At 40.3% G+C, this 20,628-nt stretch overlaps 2 protein-coding genes across 3 annotated transcripts in view; both read left to right on the top strand.

The window, feature by feature from the left end:
• Positions 1 to 8,887, top strand: part of LOC146364901 (natural resistance-associated macrophage protein 2-like) — a 29,655-nt gene extending 20,768 nt beyond the window's left edge. Inside the window, exons 14-16 of the mRNA XM_084917235.1 lie at positions 1,537 to 1,610; positions 2,750 to 2,903; positions 4,507 to 8,887. Coding sequence (XP_084773361.1) covers positions 1,537 to 1,610; positions 2,750 to 2,903; positions 4,507 to 4,614 — 336 coding nt within the window. The 3' untranslated portion in view covers positions 4,615 to 8,887. The remainder of the gene's footprint in view (positions 1 to 1,536; positions 1,611 to 2,749; positions 2,904 to 4,506) is intronic.
• A 1,586-nt stretch (positions 8,888 to 10,473) lies between these two features.
• ctdsp2 (CTD (carboxy-terminal domain, RNA polymerase II, polypeptide A) small phosphatase 2) lies at positions 10,474 to 20,179 on the top strand. 2 transcript variants are annotated; one of them, XM_084916976.1, is made up of 7 exons: positions 10,474 to 11,387; positions 14,297 to 14,475; positions 15,686 to 15,787; positions 16,155 to 16,211; positions 17,379 to 17,471; positions 17,805 to 17,990; positions 18,383 to 20,179. In XM_084916976.1, the coding sequence occupies exons 1-7, from the start codon at positions 11,327 to 11,329 to the stop codon at positions 18,506 to 18,508; spliced, it is 804 nt and encodes a 267-aa protein (XP_084773102.1). In that variant the 5' UTR covers positions 10,474 to 11,326; the 3' UTR covers positions 18,509 to 20,179. The 2 variants fall into 2 exon arrangements, with proteins under 2 accessions (XP_084773102.1, XP_084773101.1); XM_084916975.1 differs by having other exon boundaries at positions 10,479 to 11,387; positions 14,294 to 14,475.
• The last annotated feature ends 449 nt before the right edge of the window (positions 20,180 to 20,628 follow it).

Raw genomic sequence — 20,628 nt, 5'->3', positions numbered from 1 at the left:
CAAGTTTTCTTCTTCTTCTTGGTCTTCTGAAGTCTTGGTTTCTTTGCAGTATTTCTATCATAAAGGAATCATCAGTGCTCTGATGTGAGCTCTAGTCTGAATTATTGATTTCCGGTGCTCAAACTTCCAAACTTAACAAGAGAAAATTTCTAGATTTTTTTAAGCATTGCTTAAAAAACTGTTGTTTGTTTTTAACCAAAAACATTTACAACCTCATGAAGCTGTTTAAGAATGTAATGATACTGTGTAAAGTTAAATAAATCCAGTTGAGCCATTTAAGACCACTAAAATCTTCAGTTTTGCTCTACATTGCACAAGATAATGAAAAACCTTTTAAATAAGTAGGGTTTAAAAATTTTTTAACAGTAATACTTAGTGTATGTAGTATTCGAATGTAGTAATACTACATTCAGTATGATTAATACAGCTTTAGTTAATTATTTGTTGTTAACTAACAAATAGTTGATAACTAGTAATAGCTCCAGAATTTATGTAAAACTTTCACCACCAGGGGGCAGCAGTTTAGCAGGAAATGTTTTTAAGATGCCTCATTCCTCTTTGAAGTCACTCGTATAAAGCCAGGAACACCTCCACCTCGCTGTTCCTCCTGTGCATGCGAAGCGTTGTAGGAGAGTCACCCCCGTGTAAACCACACCTGCTTAAAACCACAAGTTCCTTTCCTAAAGCTAACATAACTGTCTCCTTGGAAGCGGCCTCACTGTGTGGAGTTTACTTGCTTTCTCCAGGTATTACTGCGTCCTCGCACAGTCCAAAGACATGAATGGGGTTGAGTTAATTGATATAATTCTAAATTCATTTGTATATCTCTGTGTCAGCCTCTGCAGCAGAAATAAATAAATAAGAAGATCTTTGTAAAATCTCAAAATACACAATTATTTAAAAAGTAAATCAAGATTACATTCCTTTGCAGCACCATCTTGTGATACAGACTGGTATTACATCAAAGACCAGCTCTAATTCATCTTCAGTAGATATCACTTCAACACAATACATTTGAGATGTGTTTGTTTTTTCACATGCTCCAGTGTTTGGTGTATGGTAATGTGTAGTGTGAAGCCTAAAATAACCAGGCCAAAGCCAATCAAGTAAATAACACGGTGCTATGTGAATGGACAGAGTGCTAAGACTGAGACTTAAATGCTGCCAGTTTCATTGATTAGCTCTGCCAACAAGGAGCCTGCCAGACAACACAGAGGGACAAACAAAGGAAAACCTCTGCCAATGAACTCCAACACTTCAAGTGCCCATAAAAACAGGAAAGCAGCTAAATAAGTATCAGAATAGTAAAATGTATCCTTTTTTTTCACTGATTTAAACTTCCTCATTTCATTACCTGAGTATTCTACCTAAACTTTACTACAAGTACAAGCAGACATAGAGGTAGCTAAAAGGGAAAAAAAAATACAAAATCACTCCAGATGTGCCAAAAGACTTCCCTCTGCACCTCCCAGTGGACAAAGAGGTTAACAGTTGGTGTGATCATTTAGTGTAACACTTCTTCTTCTTCTCTCCCAGCTGCCATTCGCCCTCATTCCCATCCTCACGTTTACCAGTTTGCCATCTCTCATGAACGAGTTTGCCAATGGACTGTAAGTAAATCAAATCAAACCTGCTTGTTTTTATTATAACCCTGTTCTTTAAACAAAGCAAAATACAAATCATTTATTGCTCATATTTAAATGCAAAGTGATGACACTGAAAAATTGTGGGTTTTTGTTTGTTTTTTTTAAAATAAAAGGTTCTTTTGAATTTGATACCAGCAACACCCTTAAATGGGAGCAACAAAAGACTGGAAAAAATTAGTAAAAAAAACGTGATGCATCATCTGAGAGCAAATGCAGTTAATTAGTAACATAAGTATAAAATTACACAGAGAGTACCCCAGAGAGGTGGACTTTAGAAGCAAAAATGAGAAGGGGTTCAACACTGTGAGAGATTACAAGGGCAATTTGTTTAATAATTTGGAAATAATTTTCTTCAACATCAAATTGAAAAGAAATAGAGGAATTCATCATCTCAGAGAAATCTCTGTATACAAGGGAAAAGTTTAAAAGAGCTGCGATGCTGCAGTTAAAATCTCTGCATGGGCTCAGGAACACTTGGGAAACCCTCAGTGGTGCATCCACAAATATAAAGTTAAATATCCACCATGCAGGCAAAAAGACAGATCTAAACGCCATCAAGAAACGCCTGTTCAGGGCTCATTTAAGAGGCACTGTGGCCAAGTGGAGAGCCTGACCATCCTGTGTCAAAGTTGGTATCTGTGCATGGAAAATTTGCATATCTTTAAAGGCACCATCAGTGCTTAATGATGTGCGTGGGTTTTGGAGCAACATAAGCTGCCCTGCAGACTTTAGCAAGTCTTTGCCAAACCATGTTCTGCACGGTTCCAGACATGCCAAGCACGAGGACATAACAAATATGACAAAGGAAGTGCTGAGCAGCTGAAACTTTATACCAGGCACGAATCTGAAAATATTTTGCTTTCAAATATAAAGCAGAAAGTCTCCTTAGTTTCCAAACTGAGATGAAACAAGAGTAAAACATTACCATTGTCCCGACTTTTTTTTTTTCCCAACTGGGGCATCGGTTTTTCAAAAATCCATAACATCTATTATTTTCATCAGCTGATATGTTGTTTATGTGCCTTTTTAGCGTTAACACATCATCTGAACTTTTATTGGAGCGTGCCTGCCTTTAAACTTCACCTGTTCTTCTCTTTCTGCAGGGTATTTAAGATAGGAGGCGGAGTGGTGATCTTGATCGTGTGTGCCATCAACATGTACTTTGTCGTAGTCTACGTGAGCATGCTGGGCAGCGTGTGGCTGTACGTGCTGTCGGCTTTCCTGTCCATAGCATACCTGGTGTTTGTGGGATACTTGGTAGGTAACAGCAGGTTGTATGGGAGCTGTTCTTGGCAGGGTTTAACTTTGTTTTACTGAGTGAACATTAACTTCTTGGGCATTTAACAGTCAAAGCGTGTTTTCACAAATCTTCAGAGAATTATCTCTGAACTCCCAACTTAGCCTAAAATTATTAAAAAGGAATTCCAGCTTCAGAGTGATTTTGGAGCAACTCTGAACAAAAAAGGGGCCAAAACTTTTACCTCAGTGAGGAGGTGTGGCTGTGGGTTTAATGGACCTTTTACTTTTTACATGCCAGAGCCTATCGATGACACGCATATAAAGGCACAATGCAATTTCTGCAGTTAAGCATTGTTATTACAGTGGCATGTTTAAACTGAGTTAAATTGGTTAACTAACCAGCCAATCAAAATGTTGATCATCAGCGAGATACATGAGAATTGTTCTTTGGGTCCATCTTTCACTTTTTTCCATCAGCAACTGTACAAAATATAGGAAAAGAAACACTCAAAGGCAGCTACGATAACCTTTAATTAGTAATGTCCTCTTGTATAAATGAACACTATGAATCAATCACCACATCTTAACCCTGTAACACTGTGTCGTATTTTTAATTTTTGTGTCAATAAATTGCACAAAAATGCCAGATATTGTCACATTTGTTCTGGGACCTCTTGCATACACGGTGGGGATAGCAGCACAGAACAGAGCAAGATCAGTGACAACAGATTTGAGGTTGTTTAAGTCAGGAAAGTCAAATCGAAGAATTGGAGTGGAGGTGTGTTGTAAAGTGATGTGCAGATACAGGACAGAGCTACAGCATGACCAGGTGGATGCAAGGATTTCAGCTGACGAGATTTGGAGTTTGGGGCGGAAATGCCACAAATTTACTGCTTCTAGCCTCGTGGCCATCAGTGTTTTTTTTAACACAAAAAATGATTTTAAGATGTCAGTTTGCTAAATAATATCTACTATATCATACTAAGCTTTTTAGACCATTAAAAAGTGATTGTCTAAGTTGTCGGTGTATATCGCTCTTGTATGTTTGGGTAATTTTGCTCCTTTTGCATTGCATTCTCTAATTTAAAGTTATGCAGTCACTTTGAGAAGTATTCAGGTCCCTTCACTTTATTAACACTTCTTTTGTTTCAAGTTTTAAAGCCTATAATAAACAAAATAAAAATATTTTATTTTTTTAAATGTTAGAAAGTCTCCGCTCCACTGAGCAGTACACAAACAGCACTGTTTAGCCAGGACTTTGCAGAAGCAGCTGCAGCTTTAAATCTTTTTGCGAGAGTGTCTGCAGGATTTGGACACCTGGATTTGGGCAGTTTTCTTTCCAGCAGATCCTCTTGAACTTTTCAAGGCTGGATGGGAAAGCATCTCTGGACTGCCGTCTTCATCTCCGCAGATGTTCTGTGAGGTTTAAATCTGGTCTTTGGCTAGTCCACTCAAGGACAGTCTTAGACATGTCCTGAAGGCTCTCCGGCGGGTCTGAATGCTTTCTCAAGTGATGCATAACTTGAACAAATTCATTCTGTAAACCTTTTTTTTTTTTTGGCCTGTGTGTGTGTGTGTGCTTTTTTTTTTTTTTTTTAATCTGTCTTTTTTTGTGCTGCAGGTGTGGTTATGTCTGATCGCTCTGGGGGTGTCCTGGCTCGATCCGAGCACCAGGAGAGGGAACGACACGACCATCCTGATCCAGCGGCAGCCCGAGTTTGACTCATGACATTCGCGTCAAAGGTGTATCTGTGGACAACCTGACTGACGGTGTTTAGCTCCAGATGAAGTCTTATTTAGTCCCAAGTTATTTATACGAGACGTTTGTTGACTTTCAGATGAACTTTGACGTTTGGTTGGTGCTGTACAGATTTTTTTTTTTAGTAATGAAGAAACAAATTTATTTGTCACTGTAACTTTATTAAAAGGTAACATACTGATTGTGAAAAGCTTAGGTGAATTTTAAAGATTGACAGGTTTACAGACGTCCGATGTTTATAATCATTTTTTGAAGGACTTAATATGACAGAAAACATGTCAGGACTTTTTTAAGAAACCAAACAGACTGAATCCCTGTGAAGAAGGTTTACCAATGATACCCAGGCTTTTAAAATCAGTGGTTTCATGTTCAGGAGGGAGTTTTAAAGGTTTAAAGACAAATTCATGTCTTCAAAAATGCCTTTCAAGAACAAGGCAGTGACGTGCTGGATTTCAGCAGACATATTTTATTTTTACAGCTCACTATCACACATTTGCTCAAGAAGCTTCAGAATCTCAGCAGCATACAGTATCTTCTGACATGCAGCAGAGATAAGGAGAAACTTCCCCAAATGCAGGAAGTCGCTAAAAAAAAAAAAAAAAAAAAAGAGGTCAGGAAGAGCCGCTGAGGAAGGATCCAGGATGTTATGCTCAGAAAAGCAACAGTGCAGACTTCCAATGTGAACAACTGAGATGACAAAATTAGACCTTAAACGTCTGAAGAAACTGAATTTATCGGAGAGGTGTTAAGACGTGATGAAAAAAAGAAATATAAAAATAAATGAAGTAACAAAATCAGCTAAAATTGCATTAATATAATTAAACAGGAGAATAACGTGTAAGTTATTAATAAACAGACTCAATTTTTGTTCTTAAACAGCGCTAGAAGTGTGCAAAAACAAAGTTTTCTTGAAGTTCATTTACAAACGCTAAAGACTGCTTCAATCCAAGAAATACAGTAAACAAACATTTTTTGGTTTGGTTACATTTTTTTGTATTTTGAGCTAATTGAATTCAAACTGCAGTTTCTCTTTCAGCCACAGGGAGGTGTTGCAGGCTTCAGGAGAGACTTCTCATTTACAGTAAACATTTCACTACCACAGCTTACAGCATAACACATTAAAGGACATGCAGGCTTACATCATGCCCATGTGCAGTCACCAAAAGCAGCGTTACTGTGTGAGACAAAATGAATGCTGAGCGCAGAGACTCGCTGCTGCTGCTGCACATGCCTGTGGTGGTATGTCAGAAGAGTTGCAACTTATTGTGCAACTGCGAGCCAAACACTGCTTGTTTCACTGTTTGAATTCCAGTGCTGAAGTGCTTCGGCTTTGCGAGCTGAGCTGAGGCGGATGAACAGGTTTTTCTTTGCATTGTGGCGGGGAACTTTTTTTTCCCCCCTCTCTCTCTCGCTCCCTGTCATGAAGGCAGACTTATGTAAGAGGGGAGAGTCTTCCCACCGCCCCTCTCTGTTTTTGTTTTTCTCAATGAGCCAATGTCTCCCTGCCTAGGCCTCACAGCCTGTCCAGTAGGCCCCTTTCCTGGAAACATAGCCTAGCAGAGGCCACTCAGGGGCAGGACTGTGAGGTGGGAGGGTGGGGTGGGGGGGCTCTTCCAGCAAATCACATGATTTGACCCTACAGTCATAGCTCTACATGAGGCTCAGATGCTGCAAGCACATTTCAGCAGCCAGTTTGTCATCAGCATGATTGGATGCGGCTTTAATGCATGGCAGAGTGCATGAGGCTGTAAGTAGACTCCGTGCATCCCCAGGTGTGACATTTTTGAAGTAGAATCACAACATCTAAAGGACAGTGTGTGTGTGTGTGTGTGTGTGTGTGTGTGTGTGTGTTCTTTAAAGACAGTTATGTCATTTATTTTTATGTTGTTGGCCTTAATGCCAAAATAAACTTGATGAACAGTTTTGCAGAGATTAAAAAAATATATTTTAGTATTTGATTATGCTCACCATGATATTTAAAAATGTAATATTGATAGAGTGTCAATAATGCACACGTGATAATAATTGTTTTTTTGTGTGCCATTTCCACAGCGATGGTTACAGACTCTCCTTTTGAAGTCTTTGCACTTATTTTAAGTTGAAGTTATTTGCCATAGATTAACATTGTAGCTATTTTTCTCTATATATATATATTGCAATAATATTGATTCAGTCTGACAATAATTGTTAATTGAAAATCCATTATTGTGACAGCCCTACTTGATGGAAATTCAGTGATGTGTTTCATCCAATCTAAAGCTGATGCATCGAGCTTCTTTATTGTGTGTTTGTCTTTTATATTTCCAGTTACGTTGCTGTTAGAGCAGTGGTTCTCTTTCTCAAAGTGGGGTCTGGGTTTGTAGCCATGAAGCAGTCTTTGCCTTCCCAGTAGATACATCTCTGGTGTTAAACCAAAATCATTAAGTTCTAATGCTGAAAACCTACACGTATAAAAGATCAAACTTACACAAAACTTCACAGTTTCATCAATTTATCTCGACTGTTTTGGCCAATATTAGAACACAGTTGATGTTACTAAAATAATCATTTGCTTTGAATTAGTTAATTGACCTTCATTATATAATAAAGAACACAAAGATGTGAACATTTACACCATCCAAACAAATATCTTGTGCCCTTTACTCCCACTCATTTCAAATATGAGCCAGCAGAAGCTCTGATATGTTGTGACACATTATGCCACGTGTCTGACGTAGAAAGGCTAAAAATAATTCCCACGTAGTAATTTAAATACTAGCAGGATTAAAAGGGGGTTCTGGGAAATGTTTCCAAGAACCCCCTGGTCGCAGGCCCCCGAAAGGTTGAGAACCAGTGTGTTAGAGGTTAAAAAGTCACTGATTGATTTTTTTGTTTTTGGACAAATCTTTTGAATACCCTCGTTATGGTAGAAAGCGCCGTAGTGTTTTTTATCACTGTGGCTCACCAGAACTCGCTGTTTTAATGAGTTTCAATTATTAAAATCATTAACTGTGTTATTGAATTGTAAACAAAAAGCTCCACACTGGGGGGGGGTAGAAAATGCAATAAACACTAACATGGCTTCACATGTTGACTTTAAAAAAACTTTGTTTTGCGATTTAACTTTGATGCACGGGTGCACTTATTGCTCTTAAGTGGTTGCGCTTTGGTCCCGTTAGAGCACTGGAAGATGGGTGGAGGGTTACGCCTGCAGCACCCCCTGAACCCTTAGCCCTTTTAACAGCTGCTGACCCCGCTGCTCTTTTGCTGTCTTGGAGAGGAATACCAGAAGATGAGGGCAGCAGAACGCAGGCACTGATAATGAATTTCAAGTTGATTTAGTAAACAGTGGCATCAGCTTTAAACCGCATGACATTTTCCAGCTGTGCGGCCCGTACTTGTTTTGTATATATTTTTACACCGAGCTGTCAGTGCTGCCTTAAAATGTCCCACACCAGGAATGCAAACAGCGGGGCCATTCTTGTTTATGTCTTGCATTGTGGCCGCTGTGGGCACTGGCTGAGCTCGCGGTATAATGGGCCCACATGTGTTTGGAATGGACCGTCTCAGCTGTGTAGTTACTCCTTTTATTAACAAGCTGCTTCTCCGTTTCTTCCTACAGGTTTACGGTCTGTGCCGCTTTCAGTGTGCTTTACATGTGTGTTTCGTGTGGTTAAATATAGCAGATATGTGCTGTTGCTTAATTTCACACCATATTTGCTTACTGTATGCTGCAGGGGAGAGGATCACTTTGATTTACTCAGAGGTCTTTGAGCTTTCAGAGGATGAGGAGGAGGCACTCTGCAGAACCTCCACACTGTAAATATAAATATCTGGGGACCCGATGGTTGACCACATTGCCTAACATCATGTCAAACCCACTTCTGTTTATTTGAGCAAGGTCAAACAAATGTGTTTTAGTTCCAGCTGCTCAGAAAATCGCTATACTCGGTGTAGTGAAAATGATTATATAACACACAGGATTTGTCTGCAGTTCAATGCAACTTATTCAAATGAAAAACAACTACAACCACAACTGTTTGTGATTTTTTTCCCCCCTCCCTCCCGGATGAATAAGTGGATGTAAAGACAGATAGCTTTATTAAATGCCACGCTGCACGGCTCTATTCCTATATGATGCAACCATCCTGCAATGTTTATGAGCAGCAGCCTCATGCTAAAGTACAGTAACTGCAGCACAGTCTGGGTGCGTTATTGCGCAAATGTTCAGTGATTGCCATAACACAGTGGCTCCCAGGGCTGGAGCCGCACCCCCCCCCCCCTCACTCCACCCCTCCACCCAAGCAGTTTTAGGCAAAAAAACAAGTTTCATTTTAGTAGGAAGTGAAATGAAAGAGAAAAATGAAAGGAGCTTGGGTCATTGGTTTCACTCTGCCCTCTCTTACCTCCGTACATGAAGCTCTCCCATGTACTCCCGCATGGGGTTATAGCTCTACCAGCAAAGCCTTTCACGTCTCCATGAAGGAAAAGGTGAAAAGCTCTTCCTGTCACATGGATTAAAGGTGATTATTTCAACTTTTAAAGGAATCTTGTACAATTGTAAAATACTTTGTTTTTGAAAAGAGACACTTGAATCTTCTTACAGCCAGGGTTCTTTAAAAACTCTTATGTGCTCACGTTTTACTACTGCTACAAACACAGATTCCCTGTGTATTTGTTTAGTGTTTATCACTTTTATGTCCTTCAGTGAGCCTGGTGCTGAGCTCTTCCTACTCTTTTTCTTCTAATCAGAGGTTATGACATTGGAAAAACCAGGAATTTAGGGAGGTAAAGTAAAAGTTAAGCCAGAGGAAAATGCAAATTAGAGGCAGAAATCCAAGTATTAAAAACACTAAAAATAATGATAAAGCAGTATTTGCGGAGGTGCTGGTGGGTGTGTTTATTATTCTGGGCTATAATTTAAAAAAAGGTAGCTGGTCATCTGTTTTAGAGGAATCATTATCTTTTAAAATTCATGGTAAGAGACTGATGAGAAGCCTGGAAGTTAAGTTAGCTCATGCTCGTTTCTCAGGCAGCAACCTATCTTTTGGCAGCAGATTGAAGGTTGTGCACCAGTCCCTGACTCTGCAGATGCCAGCACTCTTAAACCCTTTGATGTCACCCATCATTGTACCCTCTACAAGAACCATTCAAATAGAAAAATACTTTTTTTTCTCCCCCATTTACAAAGCCATTCTTGTATATATTATCACTTTTAAGGTTTTAAAGTTTAGGTTAGAGTGCACAGCAATGCATTACCTCAGATATCTCTCTTGTGACTGTTATTATTAAGCGGTCTTGGGTGAGACAAGTATGTCATTGTATGTTTAAGCTCATGTTCTGTGATGTTTTATAAAAATGAATGCTCCTGCTTTTCCTTTTGTGTCACCTTGTTCTTGATTTTTTTTATTATAATTATTTTATATCTTACATATATGTGTGTTTGAATGTAGAAATACATTTCTGCATATATTCACAGCCTTATCTTGACAGACTGCTAGTATAAGAACTGTGCAAAGCCACTTTTAAACACTGATCTGTTTTTTATTATATATATATATACATAACCTTTATTCGGCATTTCTTTAATGTACATTTTATCTCTGTGTCCTTTTCTTGGTTGTATTTCTATCTCTGAGAGATGCCAAACAACATTAGCATAGTTACACTATAGATGATTTATATTTTATGTAATTTACATTGATTTCCCCCTGACTAAATAAAGGTTTCTATAATTACTTGGACATGATCACAATTTCAGCCACCTCTGATTTAGTTTTAATTAGAAAAATGCACGTGAACAAACAACAAAATAAATAAATAGCGTCCCTAGTGTTTAGTTTAATAATGAGTGTATTTTTTTATTCCTCGTATACTCGCATGTTTCTTGATTAAGTTGTGTTCATCAGCATTCGTTTATTTATTTGTTAATAATTCACAAACAACGTGATCTCATTTGTTGTACGAGCAGCGCTGGAATGTGTTCGCTGCGGCGCGTGCTGGCCGGGGAGGAATGCCTTGACCACGCCTCCCCTCCTCCCTGGCGTCCAATCAGGGCGCGGGGACCGTTTCAAGGCGCCCGCGGAGTCCCAACCGTAGAAAAACAAAACCGGGGATAACAACAAAACTCTCGTTTTACACCCAACTACGAACCAGAATTCGTTTTTCCGCGCTAGATCTTCCGTACGCGATCGATCCTCGCTGTTTTCCGTCGCTCCTAGTGGCCTCTCGGGCGATGTTGTTTATCTGTAGTAACGGGGGGCTTGAAACCGCCCTCCCTTGCCCCATTTCCTCGGTTGTTTTCCTTCTCTCGCCTGGATTCTCCATGTTGTTGCTGCAAAAGTGAGGACTCTCAAAAGAGAGGGGGGCTTCTCTGCGATATTACCAGCAATACAATCGGCACATCCGAGAAGACGGGCCGCACGGAGTCTCAAATAGCGTCCGAAGAACATATCCAAGTGCCTTGCCCCCTCCCCAGGCGGACCCTCCGAGGGAAGAAGAAGAAGAAGAGGCGGCGGACGGGAGAATAATAAAGAAAGCCAGGAACAAGATAAATCCTACTCCCATCGAGGATCGTAACTGAGGCGGATGACAAGTTAACTCGGCGAATAATAACGTCAGCTTGTCAATAAAACCCAATGAGGGATGCCCATCAGTACTCGGGGACAGGATTTGAGGATTTTGAGGGCTCCGTGATTGTCAGATGGAAAGTTCTGTTATCACCCAAGTGCAAAAAGAAGACGTCCAAGTGTCACCGAAAACAGGTGAGATTGGGTGTTGTTTACATCCCAAATATTCCCAGTACTCTCTTTTATGTGTACTGTTTTCTTATAAGTGATTAGTGCGGTAAGAAATCGCGTAGTGCGCCCATTTATTTGACAGTTGCGCGCTGCGGACGCGCGGTAAGAGAGGCGTATTACCCTTTTTTGACATCCACCACCGAGCAGAGTGTAATCTTTACATCTTATCGCTGGAAAACACAAAGAGACCGTGCCGAAAGCTACCTTAATGTGTTTATTCTGTTTTGCCACAAACCTGTTGTTTTCCTCCACCAATCGACTGCTGTTGAATTTGGAAATAAAACCGTGAATGTGAATAAATCCCTGTGTTTGTTTTTGTATCGGGGGCCAGATCACCGTGTAGTTCAATCTCCGTCACTATAGCTGAATTAATGCATCGGACGTAGGCTCAGGTACAAGTTCACAGTCTCCATTACGCACCGAGCTTAGTAGCTATTGTTGATCCAGTTTTTGCCTCTCTTTTTCTTTGGCAGTGTGTGTGCTCTTGTTGTGCAAACCCATCTTTCTGGTGTATTTTTTTACCCCCCAAGTTGTTCTCGGTGTCGTTGCCATGCCCAGCTTTTCCAAAATAAAAAACGAGCTGCTGTATTTATATCTATCGGGTTCCAGCTCGTTTGGCAACATCCCATATCCTTCTACTACTACCACCAACACCAGGTCGAGAGAACACGGGGAGCCCTGCCTGACTGTCACCACAGGCAGCACTTACAGCTCGGTGTTTTTCAGTCTTCACAAACTACTCTTCGTGTTTTTGTTAATTGACCATGGTGGTCACATATCCGTGCGCCGTCGGTGGCTTCACGAAATAATGCTGCGCTGCTCTTTTTTTATTTATTTATTTTTAATTTTATCGTTTCATTTGACAAAACAGCCCGAGTGGGATTTGTATTACACCTTGCTGTATATTACAGGCCAAGAGAGCTTTAAGGGCTGCTGATTATACAGCAGGATTGTATAGAAATACCCGGTGCCGCGGTATTGACAGCGGAATGCACAAACACACCCCTCTGCACACGCCCGTTGTAGCGCCGTTTCAAAGATTTCGTTGTTTGCACACTTTGCTTGCGCTTGAAAGAGGCTTTGCTCGTTGATTCAGCCTCTTGGTTGTAGTTATTACAGGTCTGTGGTGCTCCAGGTCATGTGTTGGTTTTACAAAATAATTCTTCAGCATTATTCTTATTATTATTGTCATTTTGCATTGCGTGTTTTGTGAGATTAAGGGATGTTTTGGATTTTGGATCCGTGTGTGTGTGTGCGCGCCATTCATAAAGCTCTAAAAGATGAATCTCCTTCTTCTCATCTCTCCATCCTTTACATGCAGAGGAGATCTAATGTATGCTGTTATGTCACACACGGCCAATAATGTCTTCCTGTGGAAATCAATAGGCTGATTTGCATGGCAAGATGCACATTCGTGGGCTATAAATAATGGAGGTTGTAGTTTTTCCCAGTGAAAATGCTGTGTGCAGAATTACCAAATCAAGATCCAGTGTCCTTTGTCTCCTAAACATGGAGTTGTGTAACATGCTTGTTGTTGTCTGCATTATGTCTTCAGAGTGTAGAAGTAATAAATGTATAAATCTCTGAGTATGCAGTTGTTTGTCACTCTTTTCCACACTTCCTCTTTCTAGCAGGGACTAGAGAGTGTTTATGAACTATTTTGATGGGTAAAAATTCTGCAAGTCCTCACATGAAATGCACTAGAGGGGAATCACAGGGATGTTTTTCCTCCCTTTTCTTACACTGGCGGTGGCACAAGTCTTTTTTGAGGCTGGGACGCTGGTGGTCACAGTGGCTGATCAAAGACCTGCACAGAGCACTGAGGTGTGACTGCCTGTCCGGCTCGCTGGCTGCCTGACTGCCCGACCAGCTGCCTGTCTGGCTGTTCTGGCTCGCTTCAGGCAGCCCCGAAAGGTCCCCGAGTTTAAAATGGTTGGAATGTTTTCTGTCTGTCGAAAGGTACTGCTGAAAAGTGTGGGTTTTCCCGCCCTCTGTGATTATATAACATGTACCAGCCATTTCCAGCAGCAGCAGCAACAGCAGCAGCAGCAGAGGCATTAAAAACAGATTTCATGTGGAGGCTGTGCCATCCCTGTGGACAGATGGATGGTACCTTCAGGAATTAGAGAAACTCAATCTGTGTGTCACAAGCAGCTCCTGCCTAATTATCTTTTATGGATGAAGAGGAAAAAACAAACAAGAAAACATTTCAATGTGTTTGCATCAAGATTTCATTTTGGTATAAGAAAAAAGATTAGATAACATGTATCTGACCCAAGTTGTGGGCTGTAATTCAGGCCTCCACTTACCATGTTTCCCATGTTGACGACACACAGTTTCAGTGTCCGACATTACTTTTTTTACCAGTAGAGATGAAAATTTTACTAGCCCAACCTCAAAAACGCAAAATTAGTTATTGGTAGTTTTTAATCTAAATTTGCAAAATAATTAATAAATAAAACTTTAAAATAAATGTTTTGTTAGCAAAGGGCACTCCCCTCTTTAAACACACTCACAGGGATGCTTTTTGTCATCTTTTAAGTTTACAAGAAATCTTTGCAAACGAACAGGCAGCCTTCATTTTATCGTCCTCTGGATGTAGTTGTGCCATCGCTGTGTAAAACACATCAAGTTAAAACTATCTTTGTGGACATTTTAATATAAAAACACCAAGTGGAAGAAAAAAGTCCTCCTAGTGAGGGTTCATTTTAGCCAATTTGTTTCACAGGTGAACTCAATTTGTGGAAATGCAGTAGCTGGCCAATCAGCTTGCTCCACATACCCTTTTATTGGTCCACAAACATTGGGAGCACCGGTTCTGTTGAGTGCTGCTGTTTCCTCATGAAGCGTGTTTGTGTCTCTGCTCCCAGCAGGCCAGGTGAGCCGATCTGCCCTGAAACAGCCGCGGAGTTGCAACATCTTCAAAGCGCTTTTCTGTTGCCTCCAAGCTCAGGATGGCCCCAAATCACCACCCCTGCCGCCGCCGCCACCGCCGCCATCACCCTCCCAGCAGGGATTGTTGGAGTCACAGGAAAATGGGATGGTTGTCAAGGTACCAGTATTCGCATTTCAGAGATATTTCCGCACAGCTGAAATCAATTTGAAGACCTCAGCTTCAGCCCCTGCCTTTACTTTTGTTTATTTAAGATCTTACTTCCTTGTTGCACCCACCCACACACAGACACACACACTGCTTGCCATAAAAGAGGTGTGTGAATAGTTTAGCCATCTGTACGGATAAACTTAACACGCTGTTGTAAAACTGCACTTATTGTTGTCGTCTTTTTACAACTAAAACCACCGCTGCACCTGCTCTAAACGTCTTGAAAGCTAACCGCAACTGTCTGTGGATATGGAATCACTTTGATGTTCTCGCTTTATCCCCCCCACCCCCCGAAGGAAGATAAGAAATGAGAGGGTGACTATCAGTCCTTTAGGCAGGCATGAGCAGGCAGAGAATCGGTGTATTGTGTTCCTCATAATTGCTGAGGTGGAGGGAAAAAAAAATAAAATAAAGCTCAGAGCGCTTGCTGGCCACGCTGGTGAGCGCTGTCAGCTTGATTAGGGCTTCACCACCATGTTAGGGGTATTTTAATGAGATGCCATGTTTGTTCATGTTGAGGAGTGTCCTCCAGCATCAGGAGCAAACAGCAAGCAGCATCTGTAGGACCCTGGTTATTGTCTGGCAGGCTCCTACTGATATGAAACCAAATTAAACATTTGGCACCGCTAGCTTTGTTTCATTTGGTTTCTTGTGTTTAGTTGAACAAAATTGCTCTAGCAGTCACCCACCACCCCCTCCCCAGCATAGTCTTTCCTCGATCTTAATTTGCCATCCGCAATAGATAAGCCATTTCTGTTATGTAATAAAATTAATAATTAATTTCACTTTGCCTCTTCTCATAAAGAGGCTGGAATGAAACAAAACTAACCGAGTGTGGGGGGGGGGGGGCTGGCTATCTGAAAATGAGTTTGAATCAAGGTTATAGTTTTCCCCTGCAGGTGAATTCTTGTTGAGTTTGACGAGATGCATTGGAGAAATACTGCAAAAAAGACACACATGCTATACCACACAGAGGTTGTTACAGTAAATCCTTAAACTTCCACACATGCATGCCTTAACAAAAACCAGTATAATCCAATTTCCCAGAAGTAAAAATCCAGACCAAGCTTTCAGGTTTTCCATATAACTCAATGCCCTGTTGGCTACTTTGTTTCTCAAGTGTAATGATGAATATGACAGTCTACATGCATTTCTTTAGCTATCTGAACCAAACCTGCTGCCTGAGGTGACGGCCCAGGACCAAGGGAAGCTATGCGTGGTCATAGACCTGGATGAGACCCTGGTGCACAGCTCATTCAAGGTACCGCTAACATCGCCCCAACATTATTTCAGCATGTTTACCCATGTCAGTTGGTGATTTGATGTTTCAGCTTTTCCTTCCTGCAGAAATGACAGTTGTATTTGGGTAACATTGATTAAACGACCGCCTGTTTATTGGGCGTGTTTCTGCTGCGATTCTTTGTTTCTCTTAGAAAAGTCGTCGCATGTGTTTGAGGAACATCAAAGCGAGTCATATTCTATTTGTGTAGGCTATGTGCTGTGATTTATGGCAGCGATGAAGAGCCTGGTTCTTGCTGTTCAGCTGTTATGTAATGCCATGTGAATGTACACAGCGTGGCTCATGTGAATGAGCATGCCAACCATCTCCCTCTGTTTTCTCCCTCCAGCCTATTAGTAATGCAGACTTCATCGTGCCTGTGGAGATAGAGGGGACCACACACCAGGTAAACTACTCTGTATGAGTGCCTTTCCTGTAAGGGGGTGGGGGGGGTGTATGTATGTTGATGTGTTTGCAGTGGTTGCTGAGCTGAAAAGGGATGGGTCAGTTAGGTTTTTTTTTAAGATGGTTAAACAGAGCCCTCTAGTGGCCAGATTTTGAACAAGACTGCACAAGTCAAAGTGGATGCATCAGCAGGAAAATGAGTCATTTCAGCTAAAATGTCATTAATAATTGATACAGTGCCTCTGCAAGGACTATTTTGAAATAAATGTACAAGTATAGCATTGTGTTGCACTTTGGGGCACAAGGTCTTAAAGTTGGACGTGTGGAAATATAATTAACTAAGAAATGTGATTCGAGCGACCCCGTGTGATGGTAAGGAATCCTGTGGGCCTCTGCCTGGTTCAAGTAATCCAGGATAGGCTGGTTAACACTGCACGGCCTATTCTTGATTACTTGTTTCAGGAACTGGCCATTAGCAGCTGACGGATGGAAATGAATCGTGCAGATGAACAAAAACATGGAAATCCCTGTTAAACCTTCACACTTTACAGACTAGTTGATCTTGCAACTGCACTGATAATGGACATGGCACAAAATCTCTTTCAGAAGTGAGAGATGCACTTTTTTTGTTTTATTTAAATTGTATGTTGTGTACTTTTATTTCCACTTGAACACTTACAAGATCCCAAAGTAAGCTGCCAGTTTAAGAAGTTGGTGCTGCACTGATCTTACCAATTATCTGTAGTGTCTGGAAGACTAATAACTACCGTCTCTTTAAAGTGTTCTCCATGTATTGGATATCTTTAGGATTGGCATATTTCTCCTTCATCTTGTGCAAGTCTGCATTTGTTCCAGCTTCCTGTCTTGATAGTGTATTGTTTAAAGGTGACAGCTTCCTTATCCTGTTTCCCAGTTAGTTTTAAAAACTTGTGTGAAATCAAGCTGAGGCATAATTATTTTTATAAGACTTAACATATTCTAAGCTCTACTTTACAAAAAAGCCTTCTCCTAGACCTCTTGAGCACTAAAATTTTTTTTTTTTATATACTTTAAGCTTCATTGGCTATATTTGGTTGCTGTTGGTGTGACTGAATTAAAATCACACACTCATTTGGTTAAATGACAGTCGCGTGTTGAGCTGTTCACCAACCGCTTGCTTCCCTTTCAGGTGTATGTGCTGAAGAGGCCGTATGTGGACGAGTTCCTGCAGAGAATGGGCGAATTGTTTGAATGTGTGCTGTTTACAGCCAGTCTCGCTAAGGTACTTCACATCAGATACTGACAGTGATCCTGAAAGTAGATGCCAGAATAAAACATGAAGATCCTTGTTTAGCTGATGTCTGATCTATCAGATCTGCTTTCTCTCACCTTTTTAGTTCCCTCTCTTACTCTAACGTGCTGATAGACGCCTTTAGTGAACACCCACACCCTCCATGCTTAAAGGAATCGATGGGTGTCAGTTTATACACAACTCATCTTAAAGTCTTAGTGCCAGCTGTGTCCCAGCTTAATATTCTGTAGCAGCTTGGGACAGCTTAGCCCAGCCTTGTACATCCCTGCTCTTCCCTCACCTGCTACCCAATCCTCCCACCAGTACGCAGACCCGGTGACGGACCTGCTGGACCAGGGAGGAGTATTCCGGACCCGGTTGTTTCGGGAATCTTGTGTATTCCACCAGGGCTGCTATGTCAAGGATTTAAGCCGCCTAGGCAGAGACCTCCACAAAACCCTCATCCTGGACAACTCTCCTGCCTCCTACATCTTCCACCCAAATAATGCTGTGAGTTTGGACCAGTCTCTGCAAATCTGGTGCACACTGCCTTTCATAAAGGACTTAGTTGGTTGTATGTGTCAAATTAAGCTGACTGAGGGTCTGAGAACTTGAACCACAGAAGTGAATTTGCCATATTTGATAAATCAAGCCAGGAACATAACCAAATTATGAACTTGTCTGTACTAGGAAAAGGTTTTCCTGACCAATATGATGATGTAAAACCGCCAAACTAAACACTTGTCTTTAGATAGTTCTCTTTTTCCTGAAACAAAAGGTAAAAATTACTTTAGTTATCATAGGTTGCTGTTAACGAAACGTTGACTTGGCTTTGTGTTTACTTGGTGCACACTTAGTTAGGCTAGATGCACCTCATATAATCGAGTGTTTCTTTGCCCCAGATTCCGGTGGTGTCATGGTTTGACGACGTGGATGATGCTGAGCTGCTAAACCTTCTTCCTGTGTTTGAAGATCTTAGCCAAGCTGATAACGTTTACACCCGGCTGGACCAGCTTCGTGGACATTAGCTTTCAACAGACCTGCTCGACTCCAACGGGAGCGCCAGCACTAAAGTTGACTAAAATAGCCACATGTATTCAGAACATAGACATAAGTTTCCAGACTGTTCTCTGTCTGCGCACAAAATCCTTCTGTTTAGAAAACTGCATTGGTGTGAGGTCAAGGAAATTCTAAGCCTGGGGAAAGGGTGTTGGCTCAATTGAAAGTGTATGTCACAAAGTGAGGCCTCTCCTCTGATCCACAGTGCTGACAATAATCACAAATCACTACTTTTAAGCACCACGACAGAGCTGCAAACAACAACAAAAAAACACCAACCAAAGCACTCCCATCACAATCACTCCAGTTGGTATGAATTTTAAAGGGGTTCTTTTGCCAAAGCAGAAGCCTGCCTGTCCTGACTTGACTTTTGGACATTGTTTTTGTTAATTGTGCCTTGTATGGAACAACAAAAACACCTTTTTTAATAAAAAACGATTTTATACCTTTCATTTTAATAGGCTGTTTTATAAGGAAATCTATTTTTAAACGGTCAGCACGGTTCCTCTATGCAACCCAGTTCTGTGATCACATGGACAGTACCTCTTGTGTCGCCAGTCAAGCAGACATTACTGTAGCCTTATTTAACTATAAATGGGTGTCAAAACAAGTGTTTTTAGTCATTTGTATCATGAAAGTGGTTTCTACATAACATGCAATATAAATCCTAAGTGGTCAAATTGACATTTGATACTATTGGTTATAAAGTTGGATAAATGGGGTGAAATCTCATTTTTGGTCCTTTCAAAAACAGACACTGGAATTTTTTTTCTTTTTTTTTTTTTTTTAATTATTTTTCATAGGACACGTTTATTTCTAAATGCCACGGTTTTAAGTCATAGTTTAATATTTCATTTGTTACTATATTCCTCTTTTGCTCAGTGGCAAACAACTTGCACTTCTTTTATATTAACAGTGCTGTAAGTAAAAGCTGTGCCTTTTGAAATTGGGACAGAATGGTGTTTTGCCTGAACAGAGATTTGTAGGCATACACACTGATGTGTCATGCTGAGCGTGAGAAAACACTGTCAGGAGCAAGTGTAATGCCAGGGGCTGCGGTACTTGCAGTGCAACACTTGAAAATATCAAATTTGATATATTTGGGTTTCTTTTTTTTAAACGTCTTTTTCTATATTTATTGGCCAAAAACTTGTGTCCAGTACTTCATAATGCTCAACCTTGTGTATTGTAATCTGTTTGCCTGTTTTGAGGCTGGCCTTGTGTTTAACTGTTTTATCTGTGCCTAAATCATGCACGTTTTGCTGTCAGAATTAACTATACAAAACCTTACAGTTAAATCGGAGATTCAATCATTCAAGCAAACATACATTTGAAATCCAGTACCACAGAGATTTTGAGAGGTTACGTTTTTTGGGGGGCGTTGAATGTTTTCTTTTTTTTTTTTTTTCTATGATGTTTTATGTCTGCATGTCAACTAGTGAAACATGACAATGAGAATATTGAAACCAGTTGTGATGACAAAAAGTATTTGTTTAAAGTCACAATTTGTCTTTGTATGAGAATAAATCCAGAACTTAATTTTTCTCTACCTGGTCTGACCAAAACTCTAAAAGACCAGGTGCTACCAATTTTTATTTTCAAATAAGTTTCATTTTCAAATAAAAATTGGTTCTATTTTACTACCTTTGCGTATGTGTGTTTTATGCCATGTTACAAAGAAAATCACTGTAGTGTATTAAATATCTTTAAATATTTTAAGTTTTTACATCTAATGAAAGAAAAATTACATGTTTGTACAGTATATAGTACTTTTATGACCAACTTTACTAAGGTGCTGTTTTTAGGGAAACATTTGGGAACCAAATTACTCTTTTTGTCTTTTTTTTTTAACTTCATTTCAGAGCAGAGAATAATTTGTTTACTCGTTTAGAGTTCTAAAAAACTACCATCGTACAATTCGTACTTAAAAAGAAATAACATAATAAAGATGATACAGGCTTTTGTGGACTATTTAATTTATGATTTTTCTTAAATGGATAAAGCGAAAGAAAGAATTTAAAGCTTAATTGGGAACTAATTTACACGTCAAAACATTTCATTGACCAAAAATGATGTTTAGTGGAAGCTA

The sequence above is a fragment of the Perissodus microlepis genome, chromosome 20 (genome assembly GCF_051167445.1).
Source record: "Perissodus microlepis isolate ML-2025 ecotype Zambia chromosome 20, ASM5116744v1, whole genome shotgun sequence".
NCBI classification, from domain to species: Eukaryota; Metazoa; Chordata; class Actinopteri; order Cichliformes; family Cichlidae; genus Perissodus; species Perissodus microlepis.
This window is presented reverse-complemented; position numbering and strand designations above follow the sequence as displayed.